The 21,624-nt window shown below is 38.9% G+C and overlaps 1 protein-coding gene across 2 annotated transcripts in view; it reads left to right on the forward strand.

Annotated features, from left to right (window-relative positions):
* The first annotated feature begins 797 nt into the window (after window positions 1–797).
* The window catches only part of LOC21402262 (ribosomal RNA small subunit methyltransferase, chloroplastic), a 30,356-nt gene continuing 9,529 nt past the window's right edge, over window positions 798–21,624 (forward strand). For both annotated transcript variants that reach the window (XM_024162579.1, XM_024162580.1), the window contains exons 1-5: window positions 798–1,656; window positions 1,932–2,081; window positions 2,527–2,583; window positions 4,190–4,288; window positions 5,451–5,546. In XM_024162579.1, coding sequence (XP_024018347.1) covers window positions 1,408–1,656; window positions 1,932–2,081; window positions 2,527–2,583; window positions 4,190–4,288; window positions 5,451–5,546 — 651 coding nt within the window. In that variant the 5' untranslated portion in view covers window positions 798–1,407. The remainder of the gene's footprint in view (window positions 1,657–1,931; window positions 2,082–2,526; window positions 2,584–4,189; window positions 4,289–5,450; window positions 5,547–21,624) is intronic.

Genomic DNA, 21,624 nt, shown 5'->3' on the forward strand with positions numbered 1-21,624 from the left:
AATTATAATTGTCAATATGTAATATACTAATCAATAATAATTAATAATTGATAATTAGTAATTAATCATAATAAAAATAATAATTATCAAAAATTGATCACTGATATATTAAATAATAGATTATTAAATAAACATTAATAATTAATTATCTAACCATATAATTATGTAACTAAAAGTTAATAATTTAAGCTGTAAATGGAATATTAATAAATTTTATATATACTAATTTTTTTTAATACACTAATTAATTACTTATAATCTAAATAATGTGAGTATATTACTAACATAATAATTATTTATAATTAATTTATAATTGCTATTTTTTTAATTATTTAACATATTAATTTATAATATATATATTTTAATTACTTATGTACTTATCTACTATTATTAATATATTAATTTTTATTTATTAAATATTTATTAATTATTAATTACTTAATATATTAATTTAAAATTATTAATTATATATACTCAAAATAAATATAAATATAATCAAATACGATTTTACTTTTTATCATACTCAAATTAATATTCTAAAAAATTACTAAATATAATTTTTGAATCAATTCTAAAATAATTTTTAAAATAATCTTATTTTTATTTTTATTTCGAAAATGAAATTATTTTAAAAATAATTTCAAATGGCCCAAAACTATTTCCTTTTTGTTTCGATCAAGCTAATAGAGTAATAAGGAAAAGAAGGAAAAAGAAAGAAGCGAAGGATGATTTACAAATTGAAACAGAACGAAGAATGGTTGATAACTTGAAACACACAAACTTAAAACAAGGATTTACAAACTCAAAAAAGCTCAAGGATTGAAACAAAAATGGATTTAAATTCTCAAATTTTCAGCAAATTTTTCTAGAGGTGGTCGAAAACGTAAGTCATCGACGGCTTGAACTCGTTGTTGCCATCGTGTTTTTGATGCCGTCGCCAGAGAAGAATGGTGAATCTCTCGGCATCGCGAGGCCAGGCGGCGACACGAGATCGCTGGTCGGGACGCGCTTAGATCTAATCGCTGGGATCGACCTCGAAACGGAGATTTACTTGCGGCCATCTCTGTCGCGAAGATCTTGAGGCGGCCGTTCACGTCGTGAGGCCTCGCAACAATTGTCGCCATCGTCGTGGCTCTGCCTCGGGCCGATGACGGTGGATCACATTCGGCTTTCTCGTCGGAGAGAGTTGAAGAGAGAAGGAAAATTAGGGGATTTGAAGACAGAGAAACAGAGAGAGGCGAAGAGTAAAAAAAAAAAAGGCGCTATCCGAATTGGACGAGGTCCTACAGTGGTTAGTGGTTGGACCCTATTCTTAATAATAAAAAAAAGAAAAAAAACAGGAAAAAATTTTCCTTAAGCTTTCTCGGATCTCTCTTTCTAGTCTCTCGCACACACAGAGTAACAGACATGACTTCAGCAGTTCATCTCCTCCAATATCTCCCGCCAATATCTTCCACCATGACTCCGAAACAGAGGCTGAAGCCTTCAAAACCAGCTCATAATACAAAACTAGAATCGCGAAGAGCTTGTTCATCTCCTTGTTTAACAGCTTCCTCTTCAACAACAAGTGGAAGAAGAAAAGGCCCAGATGACTACCACGCCACTCTCAAAGCTCTCAACTCTAAAGGCCGCTTTCCACGAAAATCTCTCGGCCAGGTTAACCCCATACTCTCATTCTGTTTGTTTCCCGAGAAAAAAAGTTACAACCTCGGTAACTGAGTTTCTTTCTGCTCGTGCGTGTTTTGTCACTCCTGTGAGAACTCAAATTCCTGAAAATTGGCCCTTGTTATTGTTCCTGGAAGTGGGTTTGTTTGAATTTGGGTTATAAATTGCTAAAGTTGGTTGGGACATTTCGTCAAGCAGTTAGTGGACGTTATCTGAAGAAGGCTCTGTTTTTTTTTTTTTTCTCTTACCGTTTTCATGGGTTGCAGCACTACATGTTGAACTCTGAGATTAACGAGCAGCTATCAAGTGCGGCTGATGTTGGAGATGGTGATGTGGTGCTAGAAATTGGGCCAGGAACTGGCTCTTTGACTAACGTTCTTTTTAGTGCTGGTGCTTATGTTATCGCAATTGAAAAGGTTAGTCATATAGCTCATGAGTCTTAAATTATGAACTGCATATGTACATTGAAGTCTTATTCTGGTTTGCCTTTGTGGCGAGGCCAACAAGTCTTTCAGTGGGCGCACTATTGGAAAAAAAAAAGAGATAATTTTTTTATTTAATGTGAATGCACTTATATATTTAATTAAATTAGTGAGTGGAGGCAAAATTATAATCTTTCTTACTAAGTGGGGTGCAGCTGAAATTTTAGGACAATTTTATTGGTAAAAATCTAAATTTTAAAATCTGAGTAGGGCACTTGACCCCACTCATTAGTATTTGGTTCCGCAGACTAATTCACCTAGTAAATCATGTTGTCACCACCTGTTTCCTAACATTTGAAATACTCCCAATTGGAGATATTTTGATTTGCATTATCTGGATGAGATTGCAGACTTATTTGACGCATTTTGTGATCTTTAGGATCCGCACATGGCTGCACTTGTGAGTGAAAGATTTGCAGACACAGACCGTTTGAAGGTAAGTCATATTTTGATAATAAAACTCAGTTTAAGGGATAAATTTAGCACCTTTTTATCTAGATTCATTTCCAGTATTAACAAATTAATCTCTCTCGTTGAAGCTGCGAATATGGTTTTTCAAAATGACATAGATCGCACTTCAAGGACTAAATTATAACCTTGCCACCTAGCACAACTAAGGAATGAGCTCCAAATATTAACAGTCCACTTGGGCTTTTTTCATGGGACCTCACCCAACCTTTCGCGATTTACAATTTGGTCCTTAAATTTTTCTTTTCGCAATTGGCTCCTTAACGTTTGAAATCTTTTGCAATTTTGATCCAATTAAAAACGGCCCTTAAATATTGTATGGATTTAATCACGTGACTTTTTTTAAGGCATTAGATGGTCATTTCAAAAGAAACAAACCCTTTTCAGGAAAAAAAATCGCTGAATTTGATCCAGAAGAACGAGAAGATTGAGACCTAGGAACACAAGATTTGATTCGACTGAATTTGGGTTCCTCCATTGAAGAAAACAAAGCATGACTTTCAATATTGAGCATGACTGAATTTTCAATTTTAGGCTTTTTCAGATTTTGGTTTTGATTGAATCTGATATCTCTAATTCATGGTTTCTTATATCTGAATTCCAATTGGACCCGAATTGCAACGGATTTCAAATGTTAAGGAGCCGATTATAAAACAAAAAAAAAAGTTTAAGGACCAAATTGTAAATCGCGAAAAGTTGAGGGAGTCCCATGCAAAAAAGCCTAACACTTTTTTGCAATGCTGGTTAGCTTTGTTGTCATTAGGGGTGGCAATTCGTGTCACGTGTCGTGTTTTGATCGTTTTTTTAAAATTTGCAGTCAACCCGAACACGACCCGTGACAAAATTTTTTAAAAACCGCAACACGAACACGTGTCCACTTTACGAGTTGACACGACACGACCCGAAAATAACCCGTGACACGAAATTGACCCGTGAATCCGAAATTGACACGAAAATTGTATACTTTTATATTGTGTTTTATATATTAGAAATAACTTAAAATTCATAACACACTAAATTACAATAACATCCATTGAAATTAAGCAAATAATAGTATAAGATTTTGAGTATAACTATCATAATATCACAAGTTCATAATAAAATTTAAAATATGTAATGAAAATATATGCATTTTTTAGTTTTTTACGAGTTTCGTGTCGTGTTCGGGTTAGGCGGGTCCAATCCGAAATTGACCCGTATTTTTCGTGTCAATTTCAGGTCGACCCAATTCTGACCCGAACTTCTTTTTTCTCAACCCTAACCTGCAAAATTCGTGTTGTTTTCGAGTCGTATCGTCGTGTCATGACCCATATTGCCGGCCCTAGTTGTCATGTATTGATATACAACAACTAACTTTCATAAATCTCACTGAAGAAAATTCACTTAATTTTTGATATTTGTATATATTTTTTCTCTTTCGTATTGCCGTTTTACTTCAGCTTATTTTCGTTAATTATGCACTTTAATTTCCAATCATGTTCATGTAAGTTCTTTAATTTTAATCGGCATCTTATATCTTTTGGAAACTCCACATAAGGAAGATCAAAAGTTTGATGGTTTCGTGAAACTTGTAGGTCCTAAATGAAGACTTTCTCAAATGTCATATTCGCTCACATGTACTATCAGTATTGGAAAGTAATAAGTCATCCGATTTGAATTCAGGATATGCAAAGGTGAGAGAACTCTGCTCCATCTGAATATGCTGCAATTATTTATTCTCTACGTAAAATTTCTTTTGTATAACTATTATCATTTTGCTTTGGGCATAGTTTTCTAAGTTGGTTTTCTTTTTCCTCTCCTTTTCTAAAGGCATCACTGAGCAGTTTAGTTTATATGCTTCAATGCTTGTTATTGTATCATTAACTTTTGGATTATTTTCATTTATGCCTCTAAATTGTACAACCGTTCCCACTTTGCCCCCAAATCTTTGAAAGGTCATGCTTGACAACTCCACACTTTGAATTATTCTCACTTAACCTGTTTTGTTAGGATTTCAGTTAAAAACAAACGGAATATACCCAATTAGAGAGGCTAAGATGAGATTTCATAGTAATCCTACCATAAAGAACCCTTAATCCCTATTTAACAAGGAAAAAACTAGAAACTTTAACCAAAAAAATGAATGCTTTGTGCCCGATGTTCTGGAGCTTTAGAGTCGGATTCTATAAGTGTTAAAATTCTTCTACTCTAAAGAGATGAATATCAAAATTTCATAACCCTCTCTATAGCCTAGGTGGTTGGGTGTGCAACATCCTTCCCCTAGGTCAGAGGTTCAAGGGTTGTAGAGAGAGAGGAAAAGAAACAAATGAACTATTTCAAAATACCTTCTTTTTAAAAAAAATGAAATATCAAAATTTTCCCTTAAAAATCTTTTATTCGTACTATTTATTTTTAACAGAAATTCTAACAGAGGGGTTAAGTAAGAGTGGGAATGATGTAAAGTTTAGGGAGCACAAGTTAGAATAAAATTTGGCTTTTAATCTTGTTAGTAAACGTGACCTGTAAGAAACTTTGGCTGCCAAGTTACCTCATTGGCTATCCAAAATGTTCTTCTAGAGCATATTTAGAATCTGAAGTCTTTGAATTTGGGACGAAAGAGGCCTTTGAATTAAATAAATGCATATAGACAAAATGAGGAGGAATTGATCCCTTTACCCGTCTTTGAAAGTCTGGAGGTGAAGAGTTTTCTCACCTTGGAATCTTATAGTGTAGGTATATAATGGCCTCCTATAAAGATGCTATACTTTTCAATAAATTTGCTGATAGAGAAAAAAAAAATAGTAACAATAACATTGTGTTCTTTTAGTACTGCTTACGTGTGTTTCCATCTTGCAGGTGGTCGCAAATATACCATTTAACATAAGCACGGACATAGTTAAACAACTTCTTCCAATGGGTGACATTATTTCAGAAGTAGTTCTCTTACTTCAGGTTGGCAATTTTCCTCTAGCGTTCATATATAGGTGTTGGAATATTTGCTTATTTTGAATTTAAGGAAAAACGTGTACAACTGTACAATTGTAGATTATGGGAGATTTTGGGTAGTTTCCAGATTGATATAGGAATGCCTGATTTGTAGGGGTTTGATTAGGCAGCTTCTAGAATATTTTATTTTTAATTTTCTGATTTTGTGTACAGGGATAAATATACCCTAACATGTAACGTTTTTATTCAATCAATAGAATTCCTCTTTTGCCTTAATGGTATTAGAGCGACGACTCTAGGAATTCTAACTTTTTCCTGCCTTCATAGCCATTGGTGTTTCAATTTTCTGGTTCACTTATCAGGCCTTAATTGCCGTTTCATCTCTCACTGATCTTTCCGCTCTTGTTTCTTGGTCTCATAATTCTTGAACCAAAATCAACATGTCTGAAGAATCCGTGCAGAAAGAATGGTTCAAAAACTTCTTATTCATCACTGAAATTTATAGGCTATAAATAGCCGAATACATGCAGAAAGAAAACAGGAAAGAAAAATAAAAAACAGGAAAGAATAAAATACATCTAACTTTCCTAATTCTAACTTTCCTAACTCACAATCTTAGACTAATCTACACAAATGAAAGAAGGAAACAAATCTGCCTATTTACATCAAACATAAATTGGAAAGTTGACTAATCTTATGAGAATATTCTGTGTATTTCAACACTCCTCCTCAAGCTGGATGGAGAATATCTTCCATATACAGCTTGCTAATTAGTCTATCAAATTGTTTCTTGTGAAATCCCTTTGTGAGAACATCAGCAACTTGATCAGCCGTGGGAATGTATGTCATGCAAATCTGTCCACTGTCAAGTTTCTCTTTTATAAAAATGTCTATCCACTTCTACATGCTTTGTTCTATCATGTAGAATTGGATTGTGTGCAATAGAAATTGCAGCTTTATTGTCGCAATATACTTTCTTAGGTGAGACCTCTGCCAGTTTCAAATCCGCCAGTAGTCTTTTAATCCATATTACTTCACCAATTCCATGCGCAAGGGACCTAAACTCGACTTCAGCACTACTTCTCGTAACAACATTCTGTTTCTTACTTCGCCAAGTAACTAGGTTCCCACCAACAAAGGTACAGTAGCCCGATGTTGATCTTCTATCAGTTGAACTTCCAGCCCAGTCAGCATCTATGTAGACCTCAATTTGCAAGTGTCCCTGCCTTTTAAATAACAATCCTTTCCCAGGAGTTCCCTTTAAGTACCTTAGGATTCGATACACGGCATCAAAGTGTTCTTTCCCAGGTGAATGCATAAACTGGCTTACCAAACTTACTGCAAATGCAATATCTGGGCATGTATGAACCAAATATATCAATCTTCCAACGAGTCTCTGATATTGCTCCCTGTTCACCATATCTTCTTCTTTGGCCCGTTGTAACTTTAAGTTTGGTTCAAGGGGTGTCTCGGCTGCTTTGCAACCTAGCATGCATGTTTCACTAAGTCAAGTATATTTGCGTTGGTTGACGAATATACCTTCCTTAGACCTAGCAAACTCCATTACAAGGAAATACTTCACCGTCCCTAAGTCTTTGATTTCAAACTCAGCTGCAAGTTTCTTCTTCAAGGTTCCCAACTCTGCATCATCATTTCCTGTTAGGATTCATAAACAATTAGAATAGCAATCTTATTGCCAGCCGAGTGTTTATAGAACATAGTATGATCCGCTTGACTCTGGGAGTAGCCATAACTCCTTACAGCTTGTCCAAAACATTCAAACCACGCTCTAGGGGATTGTTTAAGTCCATACAAAGACTTCTTCAACTTACATACTTTATTATTCCCGAATTCTTCTTCAAAACTAGGCGGTAGGCTCATGAACACCTCTTCTTCTAAGTCTCCATTTAAGAATGCATTTTTAACATCCAACTGATATAATGGCCAGTAATTATTCATAGCTAGGGACTGTAAAACCCGGATAGAGTTTATCTTTGCAGCTGGAGCAAATGTCTCCTGATAATCTATTCTATATAGGTTTGTGTAAACCCCTTCGCCACTAGTCTTGCCTTATATCTTTCTACGCTGCCATTAGCCTTACATTTTACTGTAAATACCCACTTACACCCCACAGCCTTCTTATCACTTGTCAAATCAACAATCTCCCAAGTGTCATTCTTTTTGAGCGCATTCATTTCCTCCATGACGACTAATCTCCAATTATGATCATCTAATGCTTCCTGGATATTTCTAGGAACAAACAGGTAAGAGATTTTGGAAAGAAATGCTCTATGATTATAAGAAAGTCTGTGATAGGATAAATATTTTGCAATGGGGTGATTAGTACAAGTTCAGACTCCTTTCCTAATGGCAATAGGAATACTAAGATCTGACAACTCATTTGATGGTACAGAGGAATTTGAAGGAATAGGAGATGAATTTGAAGGAAGAGGAATAGAATTACCTGAAGAATCTCTTGGACCATCACTCAGGTCTGGTTGGTCTGATGCTGGAGCAGATTGGTCTTTATTACTTAAAGAGTTTTTCTCCTAGTATAAACCACAAGCTCAGGAGGATTTTGATTCTGTAGTATTTCTCCTTCTGCATGTTCATTGTTTATGCTTAGGGATGATAGAATAGGATTTTCTTTATTTCCAAGATCCTGAACAAGTTTTTCCTGACTAGTGGTTTCAGAGGGCAAAATGATTGATTCAGAAATTATATTCGGTAATGGAGTAAAAGTATTCCAAAAATCAGTTTCTTCTCTCTCTCTCTCCCCCTGAAGATAATTTCTACTAAAGTAGGGTCGATCTTCCACAAAAGAAACGTCCATACACATTTTTCAGCCCTTGGATCAAATTTTGACTGAGTTTTGTGGGGTATGTGAACATAAACTGTACAGCCAACGACCTTTATTGGTAAATCCGAATGTATCCTACATTCTGGAAAAATACGTTTAAAGCATTCTAAAGGTGTAATATATTTTAAGACTCGGGTAGGCATTCTATTTATTAGATATGATGCGGTTAGAACCGCCTCTCCTCACAAATATTTTGGGACATGCATAGTGAACATCATGGCATGGGCAACCTCAAGTAAATGTTTATTATTTCTTTCGGCAATCCCATTTTGTTTAGGAGTATCTACACACGTAGATTGATGGTGAATCCCTTTTTCCTTTAAAAAATTTTCCACATATTCATTGTAGTATTCAGTTCCATTATCAGTTCTTAGGATGCTTATTTTGGTTTGAAATTGATTTTCAATCATATTGTAAAATTCCTTAAACAATTTTCCTACCTCAAATTTTTCATTCATCAAATATATCCAGCATAATCGTGTATGATCATCTATAAATGTCACAAACTATTTTTTTCATGATAAAGTTTTTACCTTTGAAGGTCCCCATACATCACTATGCACAAGATAAAATGGTTTAAAAGGTTGATAAGGCTTAGTAACATAAGCGGACCTATGACTTTTAGACAAATAACAACTTTCACAATAGAGAGATGAACAATTCAATTTTTTGAATAATTGAGGAAATAAATGTTTAAGATATGGAAAACTAGGATGTCCTAGTCTATAATGCCAAAGCATAATTTGTTCATAAACAGAATTTGAACTAATAGTACTAAGACCTTGAGCCTTTTTTATTACTGGAGAATTCTTTGTTAGGAACCCGAAAATCTGAGCTTCATTAACAATACTAAAAATGGAAAATTACAGGATAAATGGGTGGTTTCGAGGCCCCCCGACCTCCAAAATAGTGCACAGCACTAGACACTTTACAAATCTGATCATTCCCCCTCATTAGCCACTAGACCCTTATTTATACTACTAAAAGACTACTAAAAAACAACTACTAACTATCAGGTTCCTAACATACCCCCGCACCAAAGAATCACCTTGTCCTCCAAGTGAAAATTAAGAAATAAAATTGAAAAATAAACCTAAATTATTAAGAACAAAAGGCTTTGTTAGTTCATTGATTTGAGTCCCCAAATTGATGTTGTCCTTGTAAGTCATGTCTTCAAATTAGAGCCAATCAGTTACTTTCTTCTCCATCTTCTTTGTATCTTGGAAAGCAACCACAAAGTCCACCAATTCAGTTGGAGCCCCCTGATCAAGCTTATCAATGACCATAAAAGCTTTTGACAAATCCGTCATTAACAAATAAGTTTCTTTCTCAGCTAACTAGGTCTTCATCCGTTCAGTCTCTCTGTCACCAATTTCTTCATACCCAGCCACAGACTTACTATACCCAGTCCTAAATGTGTTGGAATTTTGAGGCTCAACCACCATTGCACCAGAATTAGGCTAATTAACACTGTAATTACGAGGCCCAACCCCAAAATTACCTCTGCCCATACCGAAAACACTAGAGCCAGCCCACTTCCGAACATAATTTCGGGATTCAGCCCCAAAATCGCCGGATTTCGTGTCGGAATTCCACGTCCTGGCCATCATCTCGCCGGAGCTAGCCCTAATGGCGTCAAAATCACAAAACCCAGCCTTAAGGGCGTCAGAATTCATGGGTCCCACTCCAATTCTGCCAGAATCTGCCTCCGTAACACCGAAACTAGCCCATTTCACACCGGAATTGCGAGGCCCGGTCCAAACCGGTCTGGAATCAACCCCAACCGCGACCGAATCATATGGCTGGGTTCCTTGTTCTGAGGGTACCCATGCCGTCCCAGCCTCGGAGCAAGCCTCTCCTCCTCTAACTCCGGCTCCCACTCCACTCCCCGTCGCCGACCAAGCTCCGCCGTCCCTCCCAGTGAACCCTGGCCACCTTCCGCCCTCATTCTGCCGTTGACTGGCTCATCTCGCCACCGACCTAGGCCTCCCGCCCTCGGATCTCGCCGGCAGTCGCGCGCCTCTAAGAGATCTAAGTCTCTCCAGTGCCCGATCTCTCACTCGCGACCTCAGCCTTCGCGCATCGGCGCTTCCCGACGAAGATCGGCCTGAATTTGTACCTCTACTCCGCCTGGGTCATCGCGATCTGGGATCTCTTCACCCCGATGAGTGCGATCTCGCCACTCGACGTCGCGTCTCAGGTCGGCAACCCTGGGCACCGGCCGCGCCTCCAGCAGCGCCTCCATCCGCCGCAGCGCCGCCTGCAAGTCACCCATCTGGGTCCGAACCTTCCCCACATGGTCCCGGAGTTCCCCCATACTCCCTCCAAAAACCTTGAAATTAGTTCTTAGAGCATCCTTAAGTTTCTCTCTCAACTCAAAGAGCTCCATGGATCGTGGATGCTCTGATACCATTGTTAGAAACCCGAAAAAAGAGCTTCATTAACAATACTACAAATGGAAAATTACAGGATAAATGGGTGGTTTCGAGGACTCCCGACCTCCAAAATAGTGCACAACACTAGACACTTTCTACAAATCTAATCATCCCCCTTCATTAGCCACTAGACCCTTATTTATACTACTAAAAGACTACTAAAAAACAACTACTAACTATCAGGTTCCTAACATTCTTCATTGAAGTAATAAAGACCATATCTCATCCTAGCACTGCCAATCATCTTCTCCGAGTTCTGGTCCTGAAATTCTCAACGAGAGTCAAAGAATACAACACGACAGTTAGAATCTTTAGATATTTTACTGAGAGACAAAAGATTGCAGGCAAGTTTAGGAACATGAAGTACAGACTTAAGGTCTATATTTCTTGAGAGTTTAATAGAGCCTTTCCCTGCAATAGATGAGAAACTATCGTCTGCAATTCGAATTTTTTCATTACCAGAACAAGGAAAATATGTAGTAAATAAGTGTGAGACACTGGTCATGTGATCGGTAGCTCCTGAATCAATGATCCAAGGAGAAGAATGGAAAGTTGTGCAATAAGAAAAAACACTAAAATCACCTACCTGTTTGGGCCAAGGAGACATTAGGAGTACTAGAGGATGAATTAGATTTTAGCAGTTTCAAGAGGAAATCAATTTGCTCTTTGCTGAATGTCTTGGTTGCCTTGGTTGAGGAGGATGCATGGCTGGTTTTTTCCCCGGGTCTGCTGCCTTTCAAATTTGCTGGTTTTCCATGAAGCTTTCAGCAAGTTTTGGGTATGACGTGGTTTATTGCAATAATCACACCATGGTTGAGATTTTTCATTGAACCGCCGCTGGTTTTGGCTGTATGATGACTTGTTCACAGCTTGATTTCCGGCTGGGGTTTTGGGTTCTTCCGTAGCGAGAGCAGTTGATTCAGTTGGGTTCACAACCCCTTTTTTTCCCAGCATGACATGACGGCTGGTCTCCTCCCTTCTGACTTCCGAGAATACTTCTCCAATGGAGGGAAGAGGCTTTCTTCCAAGGAGTCTCCCCCTTCATCAAACTCGATGTTAAGACCTGCCAAAAACTTAAAAACTCTACCATTCTCTACAGTTTTCTTGTGATGGTTACAATCCTCTGGACATTTCCATTCATAATCATTAAAGAAGTCTAAGTCCTGCCAAAGACCCTTAAGGATATTAAAATACCTGGTCACACTCCCCTCTCCTTGCCGAGCCTCTTCAATCTTCTACTGGAGTTCAAACATTTGTGAATAATTTCCAAGGTCTGAATACATTTCAACCACACTGTCCCACAGTTCTTTTGCAGTGGAATAGCACATGTAATTTGCACTGATTTCCTCGACCATGGAGTTCACCAACCAGGCCATAATCATCGAGTTTTCTGCATCCTACGTTGCATATGCCGGATTAGTATTCTTAGGAGCTTGAGTTTCACCAGTCAAGTAACCTATCTTTCCTCTTTCCCGGATGTACATTCGAACGGATTGGGACCAACGCAAGAAATTTCCCTCATTAAGACGAATGGTGGTGATTTGCACCGAATGGGAATCATGGTGCAACAGTCAGGTTTGATTGGTTTTCGGGGAAGAAGTTGAAGAAGATTCAGAGGTTGTTTCGGAGATGGTGAATAACAAGGAAAGGAAAAAAAATAGCAGTGATCACGAAAAAAAAAAATTTAGTGGAGGCTGAAACGAAGAAGGCCAAATATTGGCTTTGATACCATGCAGAAAGAATGGTTCAAAAACTTCTTATTCATCACTGAAATTTACAGGCTATAAATAGCCGAATACATGCAGAAAGAAAACAGGAAAGAAAAATAAAAAACAGGAAGGAATAAAATATAGCTAACTTTCCTAATTCTAACTTTCCTAATTCACAATCTTTGACTAATCTACGCAAATGAAAGAAGGAAACTGTTAGAGAAAAAGGATTCTATTTTCTATTATTGATAAAGAAACGTATTACATGGTGTTGTATAGCTAATTACTAAAGAGAGAATAGGAAATCAAATCATTCCTAAATCAGGAAACCAAATAATCTTGCCTAACCCGAATCCCTGAAATCAAGGGATTTCTAACTAATTCTCCCAATCTATTTACAACTCATTTACACGTCACCACTCCCCCTCAAGCTGAGGAATATATATCTTTCATTCCTAGCTTGAATACAAGATCATGGAAACTCGAACTGTTCAGTCCCTTTGTTAGAACATCAGCTAATTGTTGTCCTGAGGGAACTTAGGACATACACACTAATCCTTCCTCCAATTTCTCTTTGATAAAATGTCAATCGATTTCAATATGCTTTGTCCTATCATGTTGTATAGGATTATGAGCAATATTGATGGCAGACTTATTATCACAATAGAGCTTCATAGGACCTTCCCATTTGACTCTCAGATCATCTAGAATAATCTTTAGCCAAAGCAGTTCACACAATCCTTGAGCAATGGCCCTGAATTCTGCTTCTGCAAATGACCTTGCCACCACGTTCTGCTTCTTGCTTCGCCATGTTACCAGATTGCCTCCAAGAAGAGTACAATACCCTGTAGTTGATCTTCTATCCACCAGGGAACCTGCATAGTCACCATCAGTGTAGGCTTCTAGTGTAAGGTTATTGTTCCTCTTGAACAAAATTCCTTTCCCTGGATTGCCTTTCAAGTAATGTAGTACCCTGTAAGCAACTTGAAGATGAGGTTCTCTTGGGTCATGCATGAATTGACTGATTATGCTCACAGAGTATGCTATGTCTGGCCCAGTGTGAGCAAGGTATATGAGTCTACCAACCAACCTCTGGTACATTCTTTTAATATCGACAACTGGTTCTTCTTTAGCTTCTCCCAACTTATGGTTCGGATCCATTGGAGTAGTGACTGGCTTACACCCAATCTTTCCTGTTTCTGCTAATAGGTCAGTCACATACTTTTGCTGAGATATGAAAATCCCTTGTGTAGAATATGCCACCTCAATACCGAGGAAGTACTTCAGTTTCCCTAGCTCTTTTATCTCGAACTCTCTTACTAATCTTTGCTTCAGTTCATGCTTCTCTCTTTCATCATATCCAGTCACTATGATGTCGTCCACATAGACTAGAAGAGCAGTCACTCCCCCTGCAGCCGAGATGAAGAGAGTGTGGTCACCTTGACTTTGTTCATAACCGGACTCCTTCATTACCCTTGTAAATCTCCCAAACCATGCTCTAGGAGATTGCTTTAATCCATAAAGAGCCTTTCTCAGCTTGCACTCTTTGTTACTTGTGTCCCCCTCAAATCCCGGTGGAATATTCATGTAGATTTCTTCATCTAAGTCACCATGGAGAAATGCATTCTTGACATCATACTGTAGTAGTTGCCAATTGAAATGAGCTGCCAGTGATAGCAAAATTCTCACAGTATTCATTTTTGCGACTGGAGCAAAAGTCTCCTGATAATCCACTCCATAAGTTTGAGTGTATCCCTTGGCCACCAATCTTGCTTTATATCTCTCCAGAGATCCATCAGCCTTGTATTTCAATGTGAAAATCCACTTGCAATCAACAACATTTTTTCCCTTTGGTTTATCAACAATCTCTCATGTTCTATTCTTTTCTAATGCACTCATCTCCTCTCTCATAGCCTCCCTCCATTCCCCTTTTGTCAATGCCTCAGAAACAGTATTAGGGATAGCAATGGTGTTTAAACTCACAATGAACTTTTTGTGGGCTGATGACAGGCGCTTAAGGGAGACATAGTAAGATAGTAGATAGATTGGATGTTTAGTACACTCTCGGGGACCTTTTTTGACAGCAATAGGAAGGTCGAGGTCATCTGTTGGATCAGTGAATGTTTCAACCTGCTGTGTGTGCAAGGGTGGATTAGATCTTACCGTGATCTCATTCCCAGAGCCTGAGTTGGATTCTTGGACTTGTGGCGGTTCTGGAGCAGCCTTTCTCCTTGAATACACTTGAGAGAACCTTGAAAAATTATGAGTGACATTGGTTGGGACAGGAGATGACACGGGTTCAGAGGCAGAATGGGGTGACTCAGAAGTGGTTGGCTCAGAGGACTATGGTTCAACAACACGAATTGGAACACGAGGAAGATCAAGAGTGTTTAGGGGTTCAAATGACTCACAAGGACTATCTTCCATTGTTAGAATCTCCCCCTGAAGAGAGGACTTGGAGAAGAAAGGTTTGTTTTCTGTGAAAGTGACATCGGCAGAGATGTGAAATTTTCTGGATGAAGGGTTGTAACACTTGTACCCCTTTTGAGTGGATGAGTAACCGAGAAAGACACATTTGGTGGCTCGGGGATCTAGCTTGCCTCTATGTTGGCTGTGGACATGGACAAAGGCAATACATCCAAAGACTCGTGGTGTGAGACCATTTGAGGTTCTAAAGTGAGGATAGAAAGTATTGAGGATTTCTATGGGGCTCTTGTTTTCTAACACACGTGAGGGAAGTCTATTAATCATGTATGTGGCTGTAAGAACTGCCTCTCCCCAATAGGACTTAGGAACATTCCCTTGAAAGAGTAAGGCTCGGGTGGTGTTTAGTAAATGCCCATTTTTCCTCTCGGCTACCCCATTTTGTTGGGGTGTGTTAACACATGATGAATCATGGATAATGCCTTGTGACTGAAAGTAGGGTGATAAGATTTGATTGAAGTAGTCTCTAGCATTGTCTGTCCTAAAACTTTTTATTTTAACCCCAAACTGGTTTTGAACCATTGAGTGGAAATTTGGTATAACAATACTCACATCAGATTTTTGTTTTAGAAGAAAGAGGCATGTCACCCGCGTATAATCATCAATCAAAGATACAAACCAACAAATCCCGGAAATATTAGGTATAGTTGAGGGACCCCATATGTCACTATGAATCAAATGAAAAGGATGAGAACTTCTTTTATTGCTAATAGGAAAAGATACACGAGTATGTTTTGCCAGTTCACAAACATCACAATAAAATTCAGAAATATCTAATCCTTGGAATAAATGAGGAAACATGACTTTTAAAACTCTAAAAGATGGATGACCTAGGCGTAGGTGATAGAGCCAAATGGCATCCTTAGTTGAGGAATTGAGAAAAGACAGACATATTGCTCCTAATTTTCTGAGATGATTTAAGATGATAAAGGCCGCTCCTTTCCTTAGCAAGTCCAATCCTCCTCCTCAAGCCCTGTTCTTGAAAAACACAATAAGAAGGGAAAAAAGTAGCATAGCATTTAAGATCATTGGTAAGTTTTCTAATGGACACAAGGCTGGCCGACAGTTTTGGTACATGGAGGACATTTTTAAGGATAATGGTAGGTGTGATATGGATATCTCTGATCCCTGCAACAGTGGCTAAAGAACCATTGGCCACTATAATTTTTCTGTTACTCGGGCATGGGGTATAGGTGTGGAAAAGTTGAGATGTGGGAGTCATATGATCTGTGGCACCTGAGTCTATTATCCAAGGGTTATCATAGACTGTTTTTGAGGCATTCATGCAAAATGGAATGGAATTTTTACCTGAAAGAGCTAAGGAACAGGTTCCTGAAGGCTTATCGAGTTATCCCAACAAGCTCCTCAATCTCTCAATTTCTTCCTTGTTGAACCCCCCGGTTGTTGAACTGTCCTCAGTTTTGGATTGCTCGGCTATGTGTGCTTGAGGCCTATGCTGACCCCCGCAGTTGCCCCATTCTCGGCTTGGTGGCTTACCATTCAGCTTCCAACACGTCTCCTTTGTGTGCCTTGATTTCTTACAATAGGTGCACCACAGATTGTCCTTGTTCTCCTTCCACTGATTTTCTCTACCAGGATGTTTAGGCGGATCACCCTTTCCTTTCTCCTGGTGATCTGTTTTAGCTACTAAGGCTGACTGGTCAATGGTTGGTTGTTCAAGCATAATACTCCTTCGGCTTTCTTCCGCTCGGATCAGTGAGATTGTCTCTTCTAGAGATAGTGTGTTCCCTTGCCAATGATTTGAACTCTCACTTGATCGAATTCTGGATTTAATCCAGCTAAGAAATCGTATGTCCGATCTCTTTCAATGAAGTTCTTCAAGATGGTAGCATCCTCCGGGCTCTTCATCTCTATTACTCGGTAATGGTCCAGTTCTTGCCACAGATTTTGCAACAGGTTTGCATATTCTGTGACAAATTTGTCTCCTTGTTTAGTGGCTCCAGTTTTGATCTTAATCTCGTACACTTAAGCATCATCACGAGCCTTCGAATATTTGCGGTGAATATAATCCTAAATTTGTTTTGCATTAGTAAAAAACATACATGTGTCACTGATTGTTGGATCCATGGAGTCCCATAGCCAGGACATAATCATGGAGGCCTCGTCCCATGCTTCAAAGGCTGGATCCGTCGTTTCTGGCCCCTTTCCAAGCAGGTGATCAAGTCTCCCCTTGCCCTTTAGGTATGTGCGAACAACGTGGGTCCATTTGAGATAGTTCTTCCCATTTAGCCTATTGGAGGCTCAGATATTCTGCAAGTCTCCAGTTTTCTGAACAGAATTGACTTCTTCGGAGGGGTTGCTAGAGATGGTGGTTTCTGAGGTCGACATGATGAAGGCAGAATAATGGCAGTGATGAAGGCTAAATCGCAGCAATTAAGGCTGATTAAACAGGGATTATTGACGAGAAAAATAAGAAGGAATGACAGCGATGAAGGCTGGAATATGCAGCAACAAAATAAGAGCAATGAAGGCTGCTCAAGAAAAGAAATCCCAGAAAAGAAAAGGCCCTAGGCTCTGATACCATGTTACAGAAAAAGGATTCTATTTTCTGTTATTGATAAAGAAACGTATTACATGGTGTTATATAGCTAATTACTGGAGAGAGAATAGGAAATCAAATCATTCCTAAATCAGGAAACCAAATAATCCTGCTTAACCCGAATCCCTGAAATCAAGGGATTTATAACTGATTCTCCTAATCTATTTACAACTCATTTACACGTCAACAGAAACAAATCTGCCTATTTACATCAAACATAAACCGGAAAGTTGACTAATCTTGTGATTATATTCTGTATATTTCAACAATCCGGAACAGCTATGTCGAGGGCAACTAAACAAAGAACGGAGACTGTTGTTCACAAGGCCATTGGAGAGCTTCAAACAGTTCAGGCTACATACAAACTCAACGGGAAGAATTATCTCCACTGGTCTCAATTTGTGAGAACCTCTCTAAAAGGGCGCGGAAAATTGAGCCACCTTCTTGGAACCGGACCCGATGCAAGTGATCCGAAATTCACGGCATGGGATGAAGAAGACTCACTGATTATGTCTTGGCTTTGGGACTCAATGATCCCTGAAATCAGTGGGACTTGTATGTGTTTATCTACTGCCAAGGAGATTTGGGAGGCAGTGAGACAGACGTACTCCAAGGTACGTGATGCTGCACAAATTTATGGAATCAAGATGAAGATGACTGCCACCAAACAAGGAACTCGGACTGTCACCGAGTATGCGAACATTCTCAAAAGCCTTTGGCAGGAGATTGACCACTACCAGAACTTGAGAATGAAGTGTAGTGACGATACTACAATACTCAAAAAGTTTATTGAAAGAGAGAATCTTCAATTTTCTCGCTGGTCTCGATGTCGAATTTGATCCTGTTCGGGTTCAAGTCTTAGGAAAAGAGAAATTGCTTTCACTAAATGAGACCATCTCTATTATTATTGCTGAAGAAAACAAGAGGAGTCATGCTTGAGCCCCAATCAGTTGAAGGATCGGCTTTATTAACAAGTCGTATAATGGAGGATAAATCGAAGAACAATGGAGAGAAGACTTCGGTTGCAAGCACTGCAAATTTTGAAACCAGTAGAATTGATTCCATGCTTGCAAACAAGGACAATCTATGGTGCACATATTGCAAAAAACCCCAACACACCAAAGAAAACTGCTGGAAATTACATGGAAAATCCCACAGTTCAAACTGGAATAGAGGATCAAGAAACGGGCAGCAGCGAGGGCAAGCACATATTTCTCAATCTAATGAGAATGCAGCCAATGATGGATCAAGTTCTAGTGGCATTGGAAGGTTGGATCACTTCTCGATTCACTTGAAAAAGCTCCAAGTATCTGTTCCTTGGCACACTCAGGTAAACTTCTCCTCTCACATGCTCTAAGTGTCTCAGATTGTAACCTTTCCAGCTTTTGGGTCGTTCACTCGGGAGCGACCGACCATATGACACACCAAGCACACAAATTCCTCACATAGCCCATGTCCCAGTAGTAGGAAAATGACGATTGATGATGGATCCATGGCCACTGTGGCCGGCAAAGGAGATATCAAACTAAGCCCATCATTAACTTTGAGAAATGTCCTACATGTCCCAAAGCTCTACACCAATCTATTGTCTATTCACCAACTCACAAAGGAATTAAATTGCAGGATCTTATTTTCCTCTGATTCGTGTATATTTTTGGACCAGGGTATGAGGAGGATGATTAAACTTGCTAAGGAAAGGCATGGACTTTTCCACCTTGAGTTGCCAGGTGACAAAGGGATTCCACAACCTCTATCATTTATGTCAAATCAGTCCTCTCACAATAAAGACCAAATTTGGCTTTACAACCTTCGACTTGGTCATCCGTCTCTTACTGTTCTTAGCGTTATGTTTCCATCTTTGTTTAGGGGTGTCAATGTAAAAGATTTCCACTGTGATGTGTGTGAGTTTGCTAAACATTGACGTGTCTCCTTTCCTTTAAGCAATAAAAGAACTTCATTTCCCTTTTATTTAATCCATAGTGATATTTGGGGTCCATCCCGAGTTCCTAACATTTTAGGAGCTCGGTGGTTTCTCTTTTATTGATGATTGTAGTCGGGTGACATGGCGTTTTCTACTTGAGCAAAAATCTGATGTGAGCACAGTTTTTCCTATTTTCCATAATATGGTGAAAAATCAATTTGGCACGAGTATCAAAAGAATACGAATAGATAATGCCAGGGACTATTTTAATCAAACACTCTCTCCTTACTTTCAAAAGGAGGGAATCATTCATGAGTCCTCATGTACTGACACACCCAAACAAAATGGGATCGCCGAAAGGAAAAATGGCCACCTTTTGGCAACAACCCGTGCCCTTCTATTTCAAAGAAATGTTCCAAAAACCTTTTGGGGGGAAGCCGTGCTCACCACGGCTCACTTGATAAATCACATTCCATCCTGAGTTCTTGACTTCAAAAGTCCAATGGAAGTTTTTTTCCAAGCTCTACCCAGATTTCAACACGTCAACTAAACTGGTTCCTAAGGTCTTTGGATGTGTTTCATTTGTCCATGTACATGCTCATAGTTGGGGTAAACTGGATCCTAGGGCAGTTAAGTGTGTCTTCATAGGTTATTCATCCACCAAAAAGGGGTACATCCTATGACTCAAAAAACCTATGTCTCTGCCGATGTCACATTTGTTGAACAAGAAAGCTATTTCTCTCGTCCTTATCTTCAGGGGGAAATAACATCTATGGAAGATAAGGATTTGTTCTTGCGTGAACAACCGGTCAGTCCTCCTAAGTCTACTATACAATCTGAGTCTTCTGTGGAACCCACCATTGAGCCTATTTCTGAGCCATATGCCTTTAATTCCGAGCCAGATAACCCCGTCCAAAACAATCTTGAAGTTCCGTCTCTGACAGTGAATCCAATAAGCACAAAACCGCTGCAAGTATACTCAAGGTGGCAAGCTCCCATAGTCCATCCTGTGCAAGTCCGAGAGTCCAACGCCACACTTGGTAATGAGGTAAATTCTTCCTCTATTGGTGCTTCACCCACAATTCATGATCTTGAGCTACCAATAACTGTAAGGAAAGGAGTTAGACAATGCACACAACACCCATTATCCCACTTTGTATCCTTTGAAAAATTGTCGCCCACACACTATAACTTTCTCACACATCTAAACACCATAGCCATACCCCAAACTATATCTGAGGCACTTAGCAATGATGAGTGGAAGCAAGCCATGAGAGTGGAGATGGAAGCTCTGGGAAAAAACAGAACATGGGAATTGTTGGAATTACAACGTGGAAAGAAACCAGTGGGTTGCAAATGGGTTTTCTCAGTAAAATATAAAGCGGATGGATCCCTTGAGAGATATAAGGCAAGGTTAGTAGCTAAAGGATACACCCAAACTTATGGGGTGGATTATCAAGAGACTTTTGCACCGGTGGCGAAAATGAATACAGTGAGATTATTACTGTCAATAGCGGCTAATTTAGACTGGAGTTTGCAACAGTACGATGTGAAAAATGCTTTCTTGCATGGTGACCTTGACGAGGAGATCTACATGGAAATTCCACCAGGATTTGGAGTGAATGTTGGGACAAACAAAGTATGCAAACGGAGCAAAGCGTTGTATGGACTCAAACAATCACCTAGAGCTTGGTTTGGGAGATTTGCAAAGGTGATGTTGAAGATGAAGTATCAGCAGAGTCAAGGGGATCATACATTATTTATCAAACATTCGACTTCAGGGGGAGTTATAGTGTTGCTAATTTATGTGGATGACATAATAGTAACTAGGAATGATCATGAAGAAAAGGAAGCTCTTCGTAGGTGCTTAGCCAAGGAATTCGAGATAAAAGACCTCGGAAAATTGAAGTACTTTTTGGGAATAGAGGTGGCACGGTCCAACGAAGGGATCCTCATTTCACAGCAAAAATACATTCTAGACTTGATAAAGGAAACATGCAGACTTGGTTGTAGACCATCAGACACTCCCATAGAGCCTAACCACAAATTAGGAGAAGCTTCAAACTCAAAATCTTTGGACAGAGGCATGTTTCAAAGACTAGTTGGAAGATTAAT

Source organism: Morus notabilis, unplaced genomic scaffold (genome assembly GCF_000414095.1).
Source record: "Morus notabilis unplaced genomic scaffold, ASM41409v2 Scaffold274, whole genome shotgun sequence".
NCBI lineage: Eukaryota > Viridiplantae > Streptophyta > Magnoliopsida > Rosales > Moraceae > Morus > Morus notabilis.